A 23,141-nucleotide genomic window follows, 5' to 3' on the forward strand; every position below is an offset into this window, starting at 1 on the left:
CCTATCATACCAGTTTCATGTATATCTGACTCATAGTCTCTGAGATATAACGAACTTCGTTTTTTTAATTGTTTTCAACCAGGGTTCATTGAAAGTCTATCTTGTCTGACAGTTTTCATAGAATCCGACTGGAAATTTTTGACACTATGGCTGAATGCACTGTCCACAGTCGCTCATGGCCCGATTTTTGATTTTCGAAAAAATAAATTTTTTATGATTTTTCAAAATTTTCAAAGTCCCGTTGCTAGGCAACGGTGGTGTCCATAGCAACGGTTCTCTTTTTTTATTTTTTTTTTATTTTTTTTTATACCTTGGTCGAGGCTCGTATGAGAGCGAACACACAACTCACAGCAAGGAGGCATGAGACGAGGGGCGGGAGTGGAAGGGACAAAACAGTGGGGAACAGACACATTAGGTGAACTGTGGAAGGGAGAGGGATGGGGATGGGACGGGGAACATGGCGAAGAGAAGATGGACATTTCAGGGACTTTCAGGAAGGAAAGCAGGAGAAATGAAGGAAGTGGACTTGGGTGGATTATCGGGGGTAGAAACGATCGAGGATTTGGATGGGGGAAGATAAGAGGTGGTGGTGAACAGCTGTTTTGAAAGCCTGGAGGGAAGAATGGGAAAGAATAGAGTGAGGAAGTTTATTCCAAAGGCGGGAAAAAAGAGGAATGAAAGAGTGAAGATGAGCAGTGATTCGTGATTTTGGTAGTTTTACCAGAAGGGGGTTGTTGGCGGACCTTGAGCGCCCTGTGGAAATGTGGTGGGGACAAATCGCAGAGAGAGCAGGGGGGGGGCAAGGCTGGAGAGGAGTCGGTAGAAGACAGAAAGACCACCGACCAACCTGCAGTGATTGAGTGAGAGGCCCAAAGACTCAGCTTCATTGCGGGAGATGCCGATGATCTTAAATGCCCTGGTTTCGACAGCGTGAAGCCGAGAAAGGTGGGAGGCAGGAGCACCAGCCCAGAGGGGAGAGCAGTACTCCATCAGGCTACGGACAAAGCTACATCAGGCTACGCTCCATCAGGCTATTTGCACACAACTAGGTCATGGTATGAACCTACCAACCAAGTTTCATTGAAATCGCCATTGTATTAATTGAAATCGCTATTTTAAATACTGATAATAAGGGTAGAACAAATCTCAAAAAAAAATTTTTGGAATTTTTTTTTTTTTGACGAGATCGACTACCCAACATATCGACGGAAAAACTGATAAGGGTAGAACAAATTTCAAAAAAAATTTTTCCGACTGGATCGACTACCCAATATACATGAAACTGGTATTGTAGGTTCATGGTGTGTCCTAATTATGTATGAGAAAGAACCATTGCTATGGACCCCTCCATTGCCTAGCAACGGCCGAAAAACTTCTAAATGTGGGGGTATTTTAACGAAAAAACAATCTGCAGCATTAACCCTTGAAGCTAGAATCATGAATTTTCTTGTGCTTAATCCTCAGGTCATTCCCCATCGAACCGGCCCATCGCGTCAGGTTCTATTGGGTAGTCGATTACCCATGTCCACCTACCGGCTTGTCTGTCTGTCTGTCTGTCCCGAGCATAGCTCCGTGGGTTTTGATCCGATCCTGATAAAATTTTGGTGGGAGGTTTATATCATGATCTAGTTATGTTTTCCTGAAAATGGGCGTGGTGCGCCCATTATGGGCGGAGCCACGCCCCAAAAACATGCGTTTTTAGGGGGTAGCCGATTTCAATTTGCATCTTCTCCTAGGGGGTTTGTCGAATCTGACGGGTTTCGGTATTTGGTTAGCCCAATGGCACCTGCATAGCCCCACAGAGCTCGATTTTTCATTTTCATCCCAAGGTCAAGGTCACAAGTTCACAAACTTAGAAAATTGTGAATTTTGACATAAAAAATTTTCTTCTCTGAGGGGTTTGTGGAATCTGGCAGGGGTTTTGGTATTTGGTTAGCCCAATGGCACCTGCATAGCCCCACAGAGCTCGATTTTTTTTTTTCATTTTTGTCCCAAGGTCAAGGCCACAAGATCACGAACTTAGAAAATTGCGAATTGTGTTTTTAGGGGGTAGCCAATTTCAATTTGCATCTTCTCCTAGGGGGTTTGTCGGATCTGGCAGGAGTTTCGGTATTTGGTTAGCCCAATGGCACCTGCATAGCCCCACGGAGCTCGATTTTTCATTTTCGTCCCAAGGTCAAGGTCACAAGGTCACGAACTTAGAAAATTTCGAATTTTGACATAAAAATCATACGACCGCCCAAACTTTGAGAGCTTGGATGACAATATTTTTTATGCATAATCTTGAGGTCATTCCCCATCTAAAGTCTTGAAACCATTTTGCTCTATCTCGAACACCTTGCCCGTGGCGCCCCCTTCAAGTTTGTTTTTACGCTGATTTCCTCAAAGTATGGATAATCCGAGGAGTGCGAAATGCCATGCAGCCTATATTACGTTATATTGTTCCTGGAATGTTCCAGAGGAAGTTTTGCCCCAAAGGTCATAATCCTTGACCTTTGACCTTTAAAGTTCACAAAGGTCAAATTTTCAAAGTTGTGGAAATCACACCGGGTTTTCGAACTTCTTCGACGAACTAACTCCAATAAGCTATAGCATGTATCCTGTTTCCTTATTTTAATGTCCACAACATTGTTTTGTGACCTTTAAAGGTTATGCAAAGGTCAAATTTTGAAAGTTGTTGAACAAAACCGGGTTTTCGACATTTTGCAGCTAATAACCTGTCGCTCATACCACATCATGTTGATCATTTTTATAACTTGGTCAAACATTATCACATTGTCTCATCCTTGACTTCTGAAACAATCTACATCGTCAAATACCGCTCGTGAACAATCATCGTCTTCAGACTTGTCTTCTGTTTATTATTATTATTATTAGGGTACTAAGCCTACAAGGCTGGGTAACCTATTGTTTTTCTTCTGTTTATTATTACTATCATGTACCCGTACGTGCGTTGCCGTACGTGCAAAAAAAAATACAAAAAATAAGGAACGTTCCTTATTTTTGCGTACGTGCGTGGCCGAACGTGCAAACCAAAAAAAAAATAATATATACTTTCAAACAAACACACAGGCCGTTCCTTCACTCTCGTAAACGACGATTGGATTGGGGCATTGTGTTTATCTATAAATGCGGATAAGAAATTGAGAAATTATTAGAATACAGTCAGTCATCACTATCCCGAAGTGGTGCGTGCCTGTACGGAATGTTCACATGCATTCCACGAATTATCGCTTGCATTGAAGTAACAACTGTTGTGATACTTACACACACAGAGTTAATTAAAATCAAGTTTACCTCCCTGTCTTTGCTTGCCATGACATTCGCTGCCATTGACCATTGCCACTCCTACACCATGGTAACTAAGGCGCCCTTTCCCCATCGGCCACACCGACGCAGCAACGTGTCTTGTCATTGGTTTGATAAATAAATGGCCGCAGCAACGTGTCTTGTCATTGGTTTTGTAAATAAATGGCCATAACTTGGGAAGCACTAGTCTGATTAATATCAAACCTTGAAAAGGCACATACTTCGGTCCCCAGCAATATAGCTGGCAAGTTTAAATTAGATCGGAACAGCGGTCACAGACACACACACAGATTGCTGGAATTGTAGATAGACTAGTACATGCCCATATGTGCATGCCCGTACGTGCGTTGCCGTACGTGTAAAAAAAAAAAGAATAATAATTGACGTCATAGCACCGTGTCCTGTCATTGGTTTAGTAAATAAATGGCCATTACTTGGGAACCACTTGTCCGATTAATATAAAACCTTGAAACGGCACATACTCAGGTCCCCAGCAATATACCTGGCAAGTTTCAATTAGATCGGACTAGTGGTTGTCGAGAAACAGCGGTCGCACACACACACACACACACACACACACACACACACACACACACACACACACACACACACACACACACACACACACACACACACACACACACACACACACACACACACACTGCTGGAATTATAGATAGATGACATCATAGGTCACGTGGTACGTGCGCCATCTTTGAAAAACCGAAACACTTTGGACCTCTATATCTCCAAAACCGCACAAGGGAAAAAATTGAAACTTGCCTCATGTTAATGAACTCCCCATGGGCAACATGTAAAAAAAATTATGATGTCACAAGGCACATGGTTTGATTGCCATCTTGGATAGAAAAATGCACCTTGTCAGATCAACACGAAACTCATGAAGCATAATCCCCTACCCCAATAGAAACAGAATATAAATTTATGATATCATTGGTCACTTGGTTTAGCAGCCATATTGTGTTGAAAAAAAAACCAACTTATTCTCCAGAATGGTTGGACAGATTGAGGCGGAACTTCATGCACACTTTCCCCAAAACATCATTTTACAAGTTTGTTAATTTCCAATTGATAGGTCATATGGTTTGGTGGCCATATTGAATTTACCCTAAAACCTCCAAACATCTTCTTCTCCATAATAAATGGTCAGATCAAGGGGAAAGTTCACAAACATATTCTCGAATGCAAGGGGATATAAGTTTGTTCATGAGTAATTGATGTCACATGGTTTGGCAGCCATATTGGAATTAAGAAAAATATTAAATAACGTTTACTCTGGAACTGCTGCATTTTTCAATGTGAAACTTTACAATTATGATCGAGCACACACGTGGAATGTACATTTCAAATTTCAATCTGATTGGCCACAAGGTCTGACAGCCAGATTGATTTAATTATTTGAATCTGAACTTTTATAATTTTTTTATTTTTTATTTTGCAGAAGGCTCGCTTGGCGTTTGCAAAATCTTTGCATGCGTTTGAGGGTAAAGGAGTAGCAATTCAATTGATACCGATAATGTCCCCAGGAAAAATGGTCAACTGTCTGCATAATAAATGGCTGGAATGTGGCCTATTCCTCGGTCCATAACTTGTGAATCTCGCGTCATAGAGAAATGTGTGGAGCCTCATTGGATTCAGGGGATTCCCGCTTTACACTCTGCACCAATTATGTTCACATTTATTTCTTTGTGTTCAGGTTATTTAAACATCAGTGCAATTGAAACCAACTATGTAATCAGGAAAAAGGGCTAACTGCTTACGTGATAGATTGAATTAATCGGTCCATAACTCATCAATCCCGCATTGTAGAGAGACGTGTGGGGGACTTCGTATTTCTCAGGGGAGTTCTGGTTTACCCTGTGGACCCATAGTGACATTTCCCGCACAGTTATTACTTCGTGTTCAGGAAATTTAAACGCCATTTCAATTCATACTGACGATGTCGCCAGGAAAATAGACTGACGACATACGTAACAAATACATTGAACACTTCGTGTTACTCAGTTCGTAACTCATCGGTCCCGTGTTTTATTAAAGCTGGACGTCTTGGTACCCGGTCATCACTGCCAGAATTAAGTGGCAGTTCTAGTTTTTATTACTTTTTGAATTTGGCAATTCGTTGACACCTTGCATGGATGAAAACGATCTGTATCAAATATAAATCCTGCCATTTAAAGGTACTCGAAAGTTCTGCTAAGTATAATCAAGAAGTAGAAGAGTGAATTGGAAAGCACAGATTAATAGATTCATGGTCGACCTGTACAGTGATACAGCATGCGGAATCCTGGAGGACGTCAACGTGGCCATCGGAAAAAGCTCTTGATGTCACACAGCTGTTCGAGACACCAGAGTGATACTTTGCATATGGACAACAGGTCATTCCAGGTCGATGAGTTTATGTATCGATCCTTGCGAGTGAAATGGAAGTGAAACTGCGTTTTAAAATTGATCGTATTTTCTATCTAGTATAGGTTTTGACCACACCAACATGGGTCTGCGGGTTTTCACAAATAAAATTGGTGAAACCCATAAAATCCAGGTCACTTGCCATGTATGCGAGCTCATGATATTAAACAAGGAAAAACAACTAACAAGTACATTTGACGCAGGAAGAGACCATTCGGCCCATCATGCATGCGATACACCAACACCAGATTGAATAAAGCCGTCAAGCTATATTTATTTCAAACGAGCAAAGGCACCTGGCATTGCCTGGCAACGCCAGGTCCCTCCTCTCACCCCTTCCCCTGCCTCCTCCCACCCCACACCCTGCCCCTCCCTCCTCCACCCTTACCCCCTTCCTCCTTCCCATCCCTTCTCCCACCTATGACCTTCCCATGCCTCCTCCCACCTCTACCCTTCCCATCCCTCCTCCCACCTCTCCCCTTCCCATCCCTCCTCCCACCTCTCCCCTTCTCATCCCTCATCCCACCTCTCCCCTTCTCATCCCTCATCCCACCTCTCCCCTTCTCATCCCTCCTCCCACCTCTCCCCTTCCCATCCCTCCTCCCACCTCTCCCCTTCCCATCCCTCCTCCCACCTCGACCCTTCCCATCCCTCCTCCCACCTCGACCCTTCCCATCCCTCCTCCCACCTCGACCCTTCCCATCCCTCCTCCCACCTCGACCCTTCCCATCCCTCCTCCCACCTCGACCCTTCCCATCCCTCCTCCCACCTCTCCCCTTCCCATCCCTCCTCCCACCTCTCCCCTTCCCATCCCTCCTCCCACCTCTCCCCTTCCCATCCCTCCTCCCGCCTCGACCCTTCCCATCTCTCCTCCCGCCTCGACCCTTCCCATCTCTCCTCCCGCCGACCCTCCCCTTCCCTCCTCCCACCTCGACCCTTCCCTTCCCTCCTCCCACCTCGACCCTTCCCATCCCTCCTCCCGCCTCGACCCTTCCCATCCCTCCCGCCTCGACCCTTCCCATCCCTCCTCCCACCTCGACCCTCCCCATCCCTCCTCCCGCCTCGACCCTTCCCATCCCCCTCCCGCCTCGACCCTTCCCATCTCTCCTCCCACCTCGACCCTTCCCATCCCTCCTCCCACCTCGACCCTTCCCATCCCTCCTCCCACCTCGACCCTTCCCATCCCTCCTCCCACCTCGACCCTTCCCATCCCTCCTCCCACCTCGACCCTTCCCATCCCTCCTCCCGCCTCGACCCTTCCCATCCCTCCTCCCACCTATACCCTTCCCATCCCTCCTCCCGCCTCGACCCTTCCCATCCCTCCTCCCGCCTCGACCCTTCCCATCCCACCTCCCGCCTCGACCCTTCCCATCCCTCCTCCCGCCTCGACCCTTCCCATTCCTCCTTCCACAAAGGAATTTTTGCAGGGTGTATATTAAAGTGTTAGTATATATATATATATATATATATATATATATATATATATATATATATATATATATATATATATATATATATATATATATATATATATATATATATATATATAGCGATTCTGCCTGCATGTGCATGTGGATGGTGGAGGCGCCTTCCTCCTGGGCTTGACGAGATGACGCCATTTTGCTTGCAAGCGCACGTGCCGGACGAAGCTCCCCAAGACCAGATCGATGATGGCTAGCCCTTGGCCAGGCTGAGCACCGGTGTATTTAAAAAGGGGGGTTTTGTTTTCGTTTGTCACCCTTGGTCAGTGTTTGCGTCTGTATGTGCGAGGCCTCGATCATAGAAGTTGTTTATTATAATCGTAACATTTTATCTCCATTATTGTCCTTATAAATATTTGTGTTTCATGAAATGTATTCCCCTTTAAAGAAACTGCATTTCATGGATTTGTAGAGGGTTTCGCGGATCAAAGCCCCTCGTGTTGTCCATCCTCCGTAATCCTCCTTCCGTTCCATTCTGAGTACTCATTCTCCGTCCGCTACTGCCCTCACTGGGCTCTGTTGTTTTCCCCCATACAGCGGCGTTGCCATCCGCCATAACCTTCGAGCGCACACTGAAATCCATGTTAATGAGCATGTCTGCCTCCTGGGAATAAAGACCGCTCAACCATCCCGGGAGGTTGGTCGGTGTTAACCGCCTGGCTACCACGAATTTAGGTCGTGGGATTCGAACCCAAGCACTCCTACGATGACTGCTAACAGGAGCGGAATTCAAATCCGGCCACCTCCACGACGATATATCTCTCGGCAATTTCCCTGGTTGCCTCCCAACTCATGAATTATTATGCATAGCAGAGTACCCACCCTCTAGGTGGGTCGAGTTTGCACATTACTTGCTGAAAAATGTGTAGTCTGTGCTTTGTAAGAAGATTATAGATGTTTGTGTGGTGTGCGCTTAAGATTCTGAAATCTAGATAGATGGTCAAAAGGGTACGTTCAAATTGTATTTGGCGTTGAAGGGGTCGAAAGGGTCAAAACTCTCAATCATGCAAAAAGGTCCAAGTGGTAAAAAGCTCTAACTGGTCAAGGGTCAAATCTTTCTGAAGGTGTAAGGGGTCTTAAAGGTATTAAGGGGTGTTTGAAGGCTGAGGTGGTGGATGAAAACACACTTAGGTCTAAGGACAATCCCCGTGTCGGACTTAGTCTGTGTTCCAAATGAGGTGGTTGTCGGGCAGTGGTTTTTGCAAAAAACGCGAACAGATATTGTAGATACAGCTCAGCAGTCCATGAAACAGACAAATTTTATTTATTAAGGTGTGGAAGGAGTGGGGATTAAAGAAGTGCAGCAGGTCTGTTTAAAAATGATCGGCTGAATGCTCGCCTGTTGAAAACTAAAATGGCCATTAAAAAAATATTATTTATTTTTATTTCCTTGAAACACCCACTCCCAAAAGGAGCGGCAAGGGGTTGGTACCTGTCGAACAGTACCTGTCAAACACTGTCTACTCTGGTACAATTATTCTTGAAATTGGAGACTACTCTTCATAAAGGCCAGTTCACCAAATATTTGAGCACTAACAGGCTTTCCTGTAACCTGAACTAGAGTTGTTCCATCAGTGTTTGTGCATGTTTGCATGTCACAAACTGGCAAGACTTTGTGTGACAGACACCTGATAGCTCCAAAGATATTCTTTATTTGTTGTTCTTGATTTCTAACAATATTTATATTTCTAACAATATAAATTTCCTGATTTCTAACAATATAAACAGCTTGGAAATCAGCTGACATTACCGCTTTGCATAAAAAGGTGCAAAAACAGATTTTTTGAATCTGGGTTCAGGGATTTAAATAAAAGTTGGTCCAAGTATTATGATGATGTGATAATGTGGGCGGAGGCATATCTGTCAACGTCACAATGTCAAAGAGTGCCATTCTAGTTTTACTTCTTTTAGAAGTTGTTGTTATGTGCATGCACACATACACTTTGAAATGCATACGTCCACTTTCGTACACTCAAGATCACCTTTGAATTTATGTACATTTTAAAAACTAAAACAATGTATTGAAAACTGATCAGGGTATGTTTTAATTACAAGGAAAATAGTTATGATTAAGATTTGAAGTCTAACTTTAAAAAAATCTAAACAAAAAAACCTTTTGCCAGCATTTTGTATGTACTAGTATTGATCAGCCCACTTTGCGTGCCTCACCACTCGTCGCTGCAGAGGCATAGACATATTTGACCATGCCTGCTTTCTCCGGGAGTGAGGGAAGGGGGAAGATGGGTGTGGGTTGTTGTGGATTTTTTAAGCACCTCCGGTCACGAGCACCGCACAACATCAGTTTGAATCCAAGTCACGGCACCAACTGTTGTGGATTTTTCACCCACCCCGTTGTGATCGTTGAAGGATTCTTCCTGGTTGATTGTGGAATCCTATTTAACTACAGGCAGAGTTTAACGTTTATCCGATTTGGTTATAAAATCCTGCATAAAACCCACCGACACTGATAACCGATGTCCACACAAGTCCATTCTTTGTGAAACAATTTATTTTCTAATTATCCACTATACACTTCTCACCCTTGTACAATGAACTTAAGAATCCCCATTTGTTGCAATATTATTTGGTTCTATTTCATTTATTCAGGTCAGGTATGGGAGTATGTGCCAGAACAGCGCGTCGCTGCGTCCACTTTCCGCCGGTACTCCAGAGGCCTCCGTCTGGCCATCCCCCAGGCAGATGCCAGGCCCATCCCCATCTCCTTGAGATGATGGTCAACCTGCTGCAACCACGAGGCACGTGGTCGGCCCACTAGCCTCCTCCACTCACGAGACTCCCTTGCTGAGAGAATCTGGTGAGCAGGATCAGTGTCAGGAAAACGAGCCACATGTCCATGCAGCTGCAGCTGATGCAGGTTACAAATCTCATCCGAGTCTCTCTCAGCAACCGCTCGTTGGACACAAAGTCCAACCAGCGATAGCCAAGGATTATCTGGAGACCTGGTACCAAAGGAATTAAGACTTGGACTCTGACCAGGGATCTGAGACGAAGTCTCACATCCATAGAGCAAGACTGGGAGCGCCAAGGACCTGAAGACTCGGACTTTCGTCCTCCCGCACAGGTATCAGCAGCGCCACATCCCATGATCCAGTGAATCCATGACTCCCCAGGCCTGACCCAGACATCTATTGACCTCTGACTCACAGCCAGCAGAGACATGAATATCACTGCCAAGGAAAGTGAATCTCTCCACGACCTCAACATCCTCACCACAAACAGACACAGACAGGACAGCAGCATCCAAGATGTCACCGAAAGCCTGGATCTTAGTTTTGACCCAAGAAACCCGTAATCCCAGCGGCTCCGACTCCTCATTCAGCACCTCGAGGGCCCCCAAAAGGATGTCTAAAGTTTCCGCAAAGATGACTGCATCATCTGCAAAATCAAGGTCCGAGATCTTGACATTCCCAAACGATGCACCGCAACTTGATCTCTCCGACATCCTCCCAAGAATCCAGTCCATACAAGTGCTGAAAAGTGTGGGGGCAAGTACACATCCCTGACGAACTCCAGTAACAACTGGAAATAAGTCAGAGATGGTACCACCACACTTCACAGCACTCTCAGTACCAGAGTCGAGTTCAGACATCAGATCAATCAGTTTTGGTGGCACCCCACAAAGACCAAGAATCCTCCAGAGGACATCCCGATTCACTGAATCGAACGCTTTACAGAGATCAACATAGGCTGCAAGCAGCCCCTGCCGAAACTCTCGTCTGCTTTCGGTGAGGACACGAAGGGCAAGGATACGGTCAATCGTTGACCTCTTTGGTGTAAAGCCTGACTGCTCTGGATGCTGGTGCTCAAGCAGATGGTGGCGAACCCTATCAAGAATTATCCGAGCAAAGACCTTGCCCGGCACTGAGAGCAGCGTCACCCCTCGGTAGTTGTTGCAGTCTTTTTTTTTTTTTTTTTTTTTTTTTTTTTTTTTTTTTTGTATACCTTGGTCGAGGCTCGTATGAGAGCTAACACACAACTCACAGCAAGGAGGCATGAGACAAGAGGGGCGGGAGTGGAAGGGACAAAACATTGGGGAACAGACACAGGTGAACTGTGGAAGGGAGAGGGATGGGGATGGGACGGGGAACATGGCGAGGGGAAGATGGACATTAAAGGGACTTTCAGGAAGGAAAGCAGGAGAATTGAAGGAAGTGGGCTTGGGTGGATTATCGGGGGTAGAAAAGATCGAGGATTTGGATGGGGGAAGATAAGAGGTGGTGGTGAACAGCTGTTTTGAAAGCCTGGAGGGAAGAATGGGAAACAATAGAGTGAGGAAGTTTACTCCAAAGGCCCGAAACAAGAGGAATGAAAGAGTGAAGATGAGCAGTGATTCGTGATTTTGGTAGTTTTACCAGAAGGGGGTTGTTGGCGGACCTTGAGCGCCCTGTGGAAATGTGGTTGGGACAAATCACAGAGAGAGCAGGGGGCGCAAGGCTGGAGAGGAGTCGGTAGAAGACAGAAAGACCACCGACCAACCTGCGGTGATTGAGTGAGAGGCCCAAAGACTCAGCTTCATTGCGGGAGATGCCAATGATCTTAAAAGCCCTGGTTTCGACAGCGTGAAGTCGAGAAAGGTGGGAGGCAGGAGCACCAGCCCAGAGGGGAGAGCAGTACTCCATCAGGCTACGGACAAAAGCTTTGTAAGTGGTCAGGAGCTCAAGAGGGCCAAGGAAGGACTTTGCACGACGGAGGATTCCCAGTCGGCGACTGGCTTTTGAGGCAAGGTTGGAAATGTGACTTTCCCAGGAAAGGTCATGGCAGATAGTGAGACCCAGAAGCTTGAAAGAAAAGACTTCTTCCAGAGGATTGTTGAGAAAGTGGATGGGGGGTTTTGTAAACGGTCCTTTCGAAGAGACATAGTGAGAGTGTGAGATTTGTCTGGATTGAAAGACATGTTCCACGTGTTGGACCAGTTTGTGATTTTATCCAGATCTGCAGTGAGCGAAGAAGCTGCTGCTTGCCGGTCTGAGGGATGACAGATGGTACGGCAGAGGGTGGAGTCATCGGCAAAGAGAAATAGAGGATTTTCCAGAGAGTCCGAGAGATCATTGATGAAAACCAGAAAAAGAACAGGGCCCAGAACGCTACCTTGAGGAACTCCAGCCTGCACAGGAAGAGGGGATGAAAGAACTCCATTTAGGGCCACACGTTGACTGCGACAGGAGAGGAAGTCTGCGAGCCATGAGTGGAGATGGCCTTGAATACCATGGGAAGAGAGTTTGGTGAGTAGGGCAGGGTGCCAGACTGTGTCAAAAGCACGTGATATGTCCAGGGATACGGCTCGGATTTCCTGTCTGGCATTGAGGACCTCCATCCATTGATGGGAGAGCAGTAGCAGCATATCTAGGGTAGAGTGACCTGGTCTGAAACCAAATTGATGATTGGAAATCAAGCCATTGGAGAAGAGGAAGGATTTCATGTCTGAAGCGATGATGGATTCATCACCCTTCCCTTTCCAGAGTCTTGGCGATCACCCTTCCCTTTCCAGAGAGGGACAACAAGGCCCCTCTTCCAGTCAGTTGGGATGATGCCTGTGTTCCAGGCAGAGCACAAAACTGCATGCAACGACACGAGTGCAGCATTTCCACCAGCCTTGAAGTTCGGCATGGATGCCACAGATCCCTGGAGCTTTGCCCCGTTTCAACTGGTTCACCGCAGCCCGTGTTTCCACAAGCGAAGGTGGACCATAGTTGATTCGAGGGTCAGCAACAGGGATTGTAACACCCTTGACGTCCAACTCGACAGCTGGGGGATCAGCCTGGTACAACCGCTCAAAGTAACCGGCCCAGCGGGCCTTCACTTCAGACTCCTCTGTCAAGAGCCTACCACTCTCTGCTCGAACTGCAGTGCTCCGAGGGATGGGCTTGGATGAGCGGGACGAGAATCACCTGTCCACAGGTGATGCTCTACCCCTCACAGATTCCTCGCACATAGGCCTCCTTGTCCACCCTCAGTGCACGTACAGTTTTACGCCTCAGCTCCCTCAACAGCTCAGCTCTGCCATTCAGCCTGGCCCTGCGACTCTGGTCAATGGTATCCAGTGTCCCTTGAGAGACAAAATTCTTCTTTGCCCTGCGGTGAGCTCCAAGACATCCACCGGCAACATCAAGATCCAACAATTTATTCTTACTTTTAATTAACAGTTAAACCAAACCCGATTTAATTCACTTCCACATTACATCAGAGTGTTTTATTATAACTTGGTACTTGGTCGGTCCCAAGGAGTACAAGCCACTGAGATTCTATACTTCCTCACGTGCTTGCACTCAAACAATTTTTACATTTCAAGCATTTTATACTTCATGGGAGAGTGATGGGGGCTACCAACCCAGACTGCAGACGTGTCCTTTAGGAGAGAAGCCACTACATACATTTTGAGGCAAAGGTTCGCTGTTATCAGCCCAGGTCACACCGCTCTAGACCAAGACATTTATCAACATTTAGGGCAAAAGTCTCTTGGCCAGAAAGGACAGCCAATTCAACTTGTAGCATAAAACTTACATTTCTAAAACTCCATTTGTTACAATTTAGAATACATTAATATAAATTTTTCCCCCACAGGGTTTGGCGGGGTGATGGTGGATTGGTGGTTGTGGGGGGGATGGGAGAATGGTGGAGGGGGGATGGTGCTTGGAAGGTGTTTGGAGGTTGGCCAAATATATTTATATCACTCGCAGAGCCTACCTGTCGCTTCACTGATGGACCAATTCGTCATCCAGTTTGTCAAAAATTTTGGCCAAGAAGGACAGGAAAGGAAGACTAATTTACCCGTGCATAGTGCTTTAACCCCGACTTCCCCTCCCCCCCCACCTTTGCCCCCCGTTCGTCACGATATCCTTTCCTGCTATAAATGTCAAACACAATGACAGGCTTTGACAAGCCCCTCCGGCTTTTGGGGGGGGTGGGGCAGGGGGTGGTATTGAAGGGAAGGAAAACAAATTTTCCTGTGCGAAGAGTGCTTTAACTCAGCGTTGTTCAGGTAAGAAAGGAAATTGTAATACCCTCTGCCACCACCACCAGGTGCTGCTATATTGTACAAATTTACATTGAGTATTTACACACCTCCTCCCCCACCCGCCCCCACACATCTTACATGGCAAGTGACCCATATTTTGTGGGTTTGACCTGTTTTCTTTCTTTAAACCTGCAGACCCATTTTAGCATCGTCAAAACCTGCATTTGATGGAAAGTACGAACAATTTCAAAAACGTAGTAAAACGTTATCATAATTGTAAAAAAAATGAATGAAATGGGATACCATGATGCAGTTTGATGTTTGTGAATGAACGAACATTTCTCAGTTTTATTGTCGAGATCATCATATAGCATTCATCACCATTTATCGTCACTTGGTCTCTTTTAGCTAGGCAACACTGCTCTTTATTGTGGAGATGCTATTTGCAGTTAATGTGACGTCATGAGTCACAAGAGACAACTAGAAACGAAAAAAAAGTCAATCAAACTTTGAGAAATGTAATGGTATGGATGTATGTTGTCTTACTTGGAACTTCCTTATAATTACTGATTAGTCAACATATTTTTACCACGTTTGGTTAACCCTTTGCGTGCTGCATTGTTTACGGCTGTGTGGTTCCCTGTTGCTTAATGTATTTTTTTCATAGTGCTGTGAATTTCAAGTGGTATTTGCAAAAACCACAACTTGAGTGCCAAGTTATACGAATAACCAAAATTGAAACAGATTTTTAAAAACCAAATCCACCCCCCCCCCCCCCACTTTTGATTCCTACCTACCCGTTTTTTGTCGCCTTCAACTTGCCAGGTATGGCATACCCCCCACGTGAGGCTCTGGCCACGTAGCCTATGTTAACCCCCCACACAAAGTTGTATTTGCACCCTGAGTTTGGAGTTTGTAACTTCAAAGACGAAACGGACACACACACACACACACACACAACACACACACAACACACACACAACACACACACAACACACACACAACACACACACAACACACACACAACACACACACAACACACACACAACACACACACAACACACACACAACACACACACAACACACACACAACACACACACAACACACACACAACACACACACAACACACACACAACACACACACAACACACACACAACACACACACAACACACACACACACAACACACACACAACACACACACAACACACACACAACACACACACAACACACACACAACACACACACAACACACACACAACACACACACAACACACAGACACCTAATTTGCCTCAAGGGTGTAATGGTCTGAGGGGTCTCAAGGGACTTGAGTGCTATAAAGGTCTGATGGGTCTAAAGGGACTTGAGTGCTATAAAGGTCTGATGGGTCTAAAGGGACTTGAGTGCTATAAAGGTCTGATGGGTCTAAAGGGACTTGAGTGCTATAAAGGTCTGATGGGTCTAAAGGGACTTGAGTGCTATAAAGGTCTGATGGGTCTAAAGGGACTTGAGTGCTATAAAGGTCTGATGGGTCTAAAGGGACTTGAGTGCTATAAAGGTCTGATGGGTCTAAAGGGACTTGAGTGCTATAAAGGTCTGATGGGTCTAAAGGGACTTGAGTGCTATAAAGGTCTGATGGGTCTAAAGGGACTTGAGTGCTATAAAGGTCTGATGGGTCTAAAGGGACTTGAGTGCTATAAAGGTCTGATGGGTCTAAAGGGACTTGAGTGCTATAAAGGTCTGATGGGTCTAAAGGGACTTGAGTGCTATAAAGGTCTGATGGGTCTAAAGGGACTTGAGTGCTATAAAGGTCTGATGGGTCTAAAGGGACTTGAGTGCTATAAAGGTCTGATGGGTCTAAAGGGACTTAAGTGGTGTAAAGGTCTGAGAGGTAATTTGGGTCTTATGGGTCCTTGGGATCTTGAAGGGTATTCAACCCTCGAATGGGGTCTCAGCAGTCTAAAGGCTCAAAGTACATTCCAATAGTACGTAATTAGTAGACATACGTGTGCGAAGTCAAGGTGCAATTGACGTTCAAACAGTCCGTAATTAATAGACATGTAGTCACACGGCTTCGTGGATGGACTGACCGTGTTTTTCGGTTTTCCTTCAAAACATCTATTTATTTGAGACTAGCAAATACAACCCACCGCTTCGCTGACGGGGACAATATGTGGGTGGGGGGGGGAGAAAGAGGGAGGGAGGTAGAGAGGTGGGAGGTGAAGCAGCAAGGATGAAGAAAGGGGAGCGAGGAAAGGGGAGGGTGAGAAAAGGGGGGGGAGATAGGGAGAGCGACATCTCACCAGACATTGATATACACTGCCAGAGGGAGAGAGACACAAACGGACAGACAGCTGGAGAGCGACAGAGGTTTGGGAGGAGAGTGCTGTATTTTATTAGGAGAGGGGACAGAGAGAGGGGTGGGAGGAGGGGAAAAAAGAAAAAGACAGGTAAGGGATGGATGTGTTCTAAGCAAAGCGAAGGGGTGGGCTAGGAGTCTGGAGGGAGGGGAAGGGGTGGGCTGGGAGTCTGGAGGGAGGGGAAGGGGTGGGCTGGGAGTCTGGAGGGAGGGGAAGGGGTGGGCTGGGAGTCTGGAGGGAGGGGAAGGGGTGGGCTGGGAGTCTGGAGGCAGTTGAAGGGGTGGGCTGGGAGTCTGGAGGGAGGGGAATGGGTGGGCTGGGAGTCTGGAGGGAGGGGAAGGGGTGGGCTGGGAGTCCGGAGGGAGGGAAGGGGTGGGCTGGGAGTCCGGAGGGAGGGGAAGGGGTGGGCTGTGAGACCGGAGGGAGGGGAAGGGGTGGGCTGTGAGACCGGAGGGAGGGGAAGGGGTGGGCTGTGAGACCGGAGGGAGGGGAAGGGGTGGGCTGGGAGACCGGAGGGAGGGGAAGGGGTGGGCTGGTAGATTGGAGGGAGGGAAAGGGGTGGGCTGGGAGACTGGAGGGAGGGAAGGGGTGGGCTGGGAGTTTGAAGGGAGGGAAAGCGGTGGGCTGGGAGTCTGGAGGGAGGGGAAGGGGTGGGCTGGGAGTCTGGAGGGAGGGGAAGGGGTGGGCTGTGAGTCTGGAGGGAGGGGAAGGGGTGGGCTGGGAGTCTGGAGGGGAAGGGGTGGGCTGGGAGTCTGGAGGCAGTTGAAGGGGTGGGCTGGGAGACCGGAGGGAGGGGAAGGGGTGGGCTGTGAGACTGGAGGGAGGGGAAGGGGTGGGCTGGGAGACCAGAGGGAGGGGAAGGGGTGGGCTGGTAGACTGGAGGGAGGGAAAGGGGTGGGCTGGGAGACTGGAGGGAGGGGAAGGGGTGGGCTGGTAGACTGGAGGGAGGGGAATGGGTGGGCTGGGAATCTGGAGGGAGTGGAAGGGGGGCTGGGAGTTTGAAGGGAGGGGAAGCGGTGGGCTGGCAGTCTAGAGGGAGGGGAAGCGGTGGGTTGGGAGTTTGGAGGGAGGGGAAGCGGTGGGTTGGGAGTTTGGAGGGAGGGGAAGAGGTGGGCTGGGAGTCTGGAGGGAGGGGAAGGGGTGGGCTGGGAGTCTGGAGAGACAGGAAAGGGTCGGCTGGAAGACTGGAGGGAGGGGAAGGTGTCAGCTTGGAGACAGCCAGTTCATGAATGACTTGGACAAAAATTTTTTTTACTGCAGCTGACCCCAACAGAAGTAAGGAGAGTAATATTTATCTGCCGTCGATGGCAAATCTGCAAATGCCGAATCCGCGAATGTCACAGGTGGAAACTCTCACATCATTTCCTTTTCCTTGAAACTCTGTCTCTATATTTTCATTCCAAACAGCATCGATCATTCCAATCACAAACTTATACGACGCCATTAATATTAAAACAATAAATTCCACATTCTTGTGACACCTTCAGTCAAATGTCAGGCATTGGCAGCTGCTTTGTGAAGGACTTGGGCAAAAAACTTACTGTAGATGACCCCAAGAGGAGTAAAGTGATTGTCACGGGTCGAATCCCTCACATTATTTCCTCATTCTGATTTAAACTCAATTTCTCTATATTTTCATTTCAAACAGCATCATGACAATCAAAATTAATACTTTACCATGAATATAACATAACGGCTTGATTTGGAGCTTGTTTATTACATTGTACAAGATAAAAATGTGGTGTCGATGGGGAAAAAACTGCATCTAACGTTTGCTATTGTGTTGATGCCAACAAAGCAAATTACCTTTCTTGTTGACCTTGTTTTCCAGAAAACCTGTTGAAAGACTATCCAACAACAGAAATATTGATGTACAGATAGATGAGTGAATCGACAGCCATGACATTGCCAATGGCATCTTCTACACATGAGAAGGGGTGGAGTTGGGTTGTCCTGTCAAGCTGTTTTATCATCAATGGCTTCTCCTTCACTCTCCCAAAGATCATCAGCACCTTCTTCAAAGATATCATCCATGAATTTGGAGTGGGCTACCGTGATACAGCTTGGTTTTCTTCTATCCTGCTAGCTATGCTGTATGGCATTGGTGAGATGCCTTGTTATTTGCTCATGCTATCTACCTAGGATACCAAACCTTTGATGTATAACTTGTATATTGTGATTACCACTCTGGTCAGAAATAGATAGTGTGTAAATAAAGCTTTTCTGGAAAAAGATGGTAAAAAAAAAAGGGAGGTTTTCATATCTGTTAATATTGTGAACCATGGAGTCTGTCTTTGCGTTTGTCTGTCTCCCGTTTATGGTGGCTGCTTCCCTTGCTGCGTTTGAAAAGCTGCTCACACAAGCAAAGCATGTTCACACCTCACATGATGAGCTTTTTTTTTTTGGTCTGGATGTAAATGCATCACTGCTACTTATCCTTTCCATCTATCCGTTGGGACCATACTCTGTGCAGAGCGTTGGTGCTGCTAAGCAGTCTCCTTGGCAATTGGACACAATCTGGACGGGTCGCTACTCCAACACAGGATACCAGAAAGCTGGCACTTATTTTGCCAACCTCAGAAGGATGACATGCTGAGTCAACTCCACCTAGTATTAATTCAGCAGCCAAGCAGGATTTGAACTCGGTACCCTAGCATCCCAAGCCCACGACCCTAACCATAAAGCCAACACCAGGCTTACATCCTTTCACTTTCCACCATTTACCATTTCAGGGCCTTGTCTGTTTTTCTTGGTGCAATGCATGGCATTCTAGTTACCCTTGCCAGAGGAGCGGGTATTGCATTTGGGTCCGTTTGTGTGTCTGCTTGTTGTTTGTCTGTCTGTCTTTTTGTCCGTACAGAACTTTCGTGGTTTTCTCTGCAACTGCTTGTCGGATTGAAACAAAATTTTCACCATTGGTGCGACTACTCATGTAGAATGTTATAATGATAATTATGACATTGTAGGTCACGTGGTGTGGCAACCATATGGGAAAAATGGAAAAACTTTGGACCTCTGTGTCTTTGAAAATGCACCAAGGAAAAAAAATTGAAACTTGGCACATGGCAATTACTCCTCTTGGGGAATGAGTGTGATATATATTGATCATGTCATAGCTGCCTTCGTTATGATGTCATAATTTCATATGTAGAATGCAACATCTGATCAGTATGAAAATTTTTGAGGGTCATCTACGGATAAAATGGTACACAGAAAAAATTTGATGATGTCATCAGTCACGGGATTCGGCAGCCATCTTTTTTGTTTGTTTTTTAAACCTTCAAAAGTCTTCTTCTCTGAAGTGGCTGAACAAATCGAGGTGAAACTTTACACGTATGACCGCCTGTCCATGTAGTCCGGGAGCCAACCTGTGTACGAGGCTGTTTTAGGGTTGGACCTTACAGCCTCTGCTATAAAATTTTACACCCCCAGGATGTTTAGATATATGTTTGCAGTTCATGAAAACCAATGTTGGCAATTCATAAGCTCTTGCGAAAAATTTTGGCGGCCGTTTTTGTTTGAGGAAGATTTGAAAAATTTGATAAAACAGCAATTGTCAATAAAATTTCTAAAAAAATTAAAAAATCACATTCATGAAAAATAAATGTGAACTAAATGTAAGAATTCAATCAGTGCATTGTAAAATGACAAAAAAAAATTGCCTTTGTGAAAGTAAACCTCGTAAAAGTACATAATTTTGTGAAAAATGCCTTAAAAATAACGTTTTTTGAAGATGGCCTTTAGAACTTTTCTCATCATAGGCAGATGCTGCATTAGAATACTAATTTCTCTTAATGCGATATGAACATGGTATCCATGGCTAATTAAAACAGCAAATTTGATTGAGTTCTATCAATTTTTAAAGAGAAAATTAACATTTTTGTCAACCAAAGTTCCCCCTACCCACAAAATCCTCTTACTCTATTGAACACAGTTCGGTTAAGGTTTGCTGGATCCAGGTTGGGTACTTCACAGTTCACTCTTCCAAAGGAAAATTCAATGGTGTTTGGAGTGACATGGCCCTGGAGCAGACATACAACAATGAAGGGAAGACATCTCTGTTCAAAGGCATATCTCAGGCACCAGCTGCTCGAGATAAATATGTGAAAACAGCACCATTTCTCACAGCTGTATCAGAGAACATAAAGTCTATGGCTAATCTAGGCCAACAGGAATCTACTCATCATGGAGAAACACATAAGCAGGCAACAGAAGAACATATGCATGTTGAGGAGATCAAGAAAGTGATATGCCAGCAGATGATAAACCCATTCCAGTGTAACAACCAAGTGGATCTGCTCAATAGAGCAACTGGTGAGAAGGATGCTTCAAAAGACTTGGTCCATGCTCAAGCTAAGGGCATGGAAGCCATTATGAAAGCAGAAGAGGTGGTCTCTATTAAGATTGAACCACTGAAGCTGGTAACTTTCTCCTCACAGAAGAAATCAAAACCATCAAGGAAACAGTTTAATCAGGATCTATCAAGATGAGACTGCAACTACACGTGTGCTGTGTTTCTATCGAGATGCCGACCCAGTCACAAGACAGATTGCATTTTCCCATGAGTGGACAGACTATCCATCATCCCTGTTTGAGGTTGATCCACGCTTAGCACAGGGGGTTGTAATGCGCAAAGGCAACGAGTCTGATTTCGTGGCAGTGCTAATTGCTGAAGCTGAGCAGGATGTTGTTTTACAGCTGCCATCATTACCACAGAGTGACCTATACACAGTTTATCTGGTAGACACAATGGCATTTGTAAATAAATACCAAAAAATGGGTGCGAAAACATTTGGTGAACTTCCCCAGCTGTATCTTCGCAAGCAGGTGTATCCTGCAGTTGAAACCTGAAATGTGCAACTGTGTCAACATCATTGGTGATCAGTATGATTTTGATGATAGCCATACTTTGAAGGGTGATGAGCAGCAGAGGAGAAACCAGACAGACCAGGCAAGACAATTCTCACCATCCAAGAGTCTAGAAATTCCGGACTGGAATTTACTCATGAAGAATCCAAGAAATAAAGGAAATCTTCAGAACTTCATTGGCACTTCCCTTTGTGAGAGTCCTGAAGCTATTCCGGATGGAGTGACCATCATTCTTGGTAGTATGATGGAAAACAAAGGTCACACTCTTTCCATCACATCAGCATCAAGTTCAGTTCTGGACTTACCTTGTGAAGAACATGAAGAGGCAGACACAAGGATTATTGCTCATCTTGCGTATTGTGTGGAATATCTTGATCACCATCGAGCTGTTGTGCATGCAACAGATACAGACATAATTATGCTGTGTATATATCACTTCTGCTGCTTGAACACATTGCAAGAACTCTGGATACAACGGCAGAATCAATACCTACCTATTCATGAGCTGGTAGAAGTGTTGAGCAAGAAGTACCAGAAAATCCTCTTGATGTCGCAGCTACACTTCTGTGCACATATGTGTTGTGTGGATGTGACACAGTGAGCTACCCATTCAGAAGGGGAAAAGAAGAGGTCAGGTCAGGTATGGGAGCATGTGCCAGAACAGCGCGTCGCTGCGTCCACTTTCCGCCGGTACTCCAGGGGCCTCCGTCTGGCCATCCCCCAGGCAGATGCCAGGCCCATCCCCATCTCCTTGAGATGATGGTCAACCTGCTGCAACCATGAGGCACGTGGTCGGCCCACTGGCCTCCTCCACTCATGAGACTCCCTCGCTGAGAGAATCTGGTGAGCAGGATCAGCGTCAGGAAAACGAGCCACATGTCCATACAGCCGCAGCTGACGCTCACGGACTATGCAGGTAACAAATCCCATCCGAGTCTCTCTCAGCAACCGCTCATTGGACACAAAATCCGACCAGCGATAGCCAAGGATTCTCCGAAGAGACCTGGTACCAAAGGAATTAAGTCTCCGTCTCAGATCCTTGGTCAAAGTCCAAGTCTCGCACCCATAGAGCAAGACTGGAAGTACCAAGGACCTGAAGACTCGGACTTTCGTCCTCCCGCACAGGTACCGGCAGCGCCACACCCCATGATCCAGTGAATCCATGACTCCCCAGGCCCGACCCAGACGTCTATTGACCTCCGGCTCACAACCTGCGGAGACATGAATATCACTGCCAAGGTAAGTGAATCTCTCCACGACCTCAACATCCTCACCACAAACAGACACAGACAGGACAGCAGCATCCAAGATGTCACCGAAAGCCTGGATCTTAGTTTTGACCCAAGAAATCCGTAATCCCAATGGCTCCGACTCCTCATTCAGCACCTCGAGGGCCCCCAAGAGGATGTCTAAAGTCTCCGCAAAGATGACTGCATCATCTGCAAAATCAAGGTCTGAGATCTTGACATTGCCAAACGATGCACCGCAACTTGATCTCTCCGACATCCTCCCTAAAATCCAGTCCATACAAGTGCTGAAAAGTGTGGGGGCAAGTACACATCCCTGACGAACTCCAGTAACAACTGGAAATAAGTCAGAGATGGTACCACCACACTTCACAGCACTCTCAGTACCAGAGTAGAGTTCAGACATCAGATCGATCAGTTTCGGTGGCACCCCACGAAGACCAAGAATCCTCCAGAGGACATCCCGATTCA

General features: G+C 46.2%; 1 protein-coding gene across 9 annotated transcripts in view; it reads left to right on the top strand.

Annotated features, from left to right (window-relative positions):
- LOC147034693 (monocarboxylate transporter 4-like) overlaps nucleotides 1-23,141 on the top strand; it is a 119,378-nt gene that overhangs the window by 80,253 nt on the left and 15,984 nt on the right. For all 9 annotated transcript variants that reach the window (XM_085887263.1, XM_085887335.1, XM_085887298.1 and 6 more), the window contains one exon: nucleotides 18,386-18,658. In XM_085887263.1, the coding sequence (XP_085743389.1) occupies nucleotides 18,436-18,658 (223 nt within the window). In that variant the 5' untranslated portion in view covers nucleotides 18,386-18,435. The remainder of the gene's footprint in view (nucleotides 1-18,385; nucleotides 18,659-23,141) is intronic.

The sequence above is a fragment of the Eptatretus burgeri genome, chromosome 1 (genome assembly GCF_056783735.1).
Source record: "Eptatretus burgeri isolate ZD-2024b chromosome 1, Ebu_testis_v1, whole genome shotgun sequence".
NCBI classification, from domain to species: domain Eukaryota; kingdom Metazoa; phylum Chordata; class Myxini; order Myxiniformes; family Myxinidae; genus Eptatretus; species Eptatretus burgeri.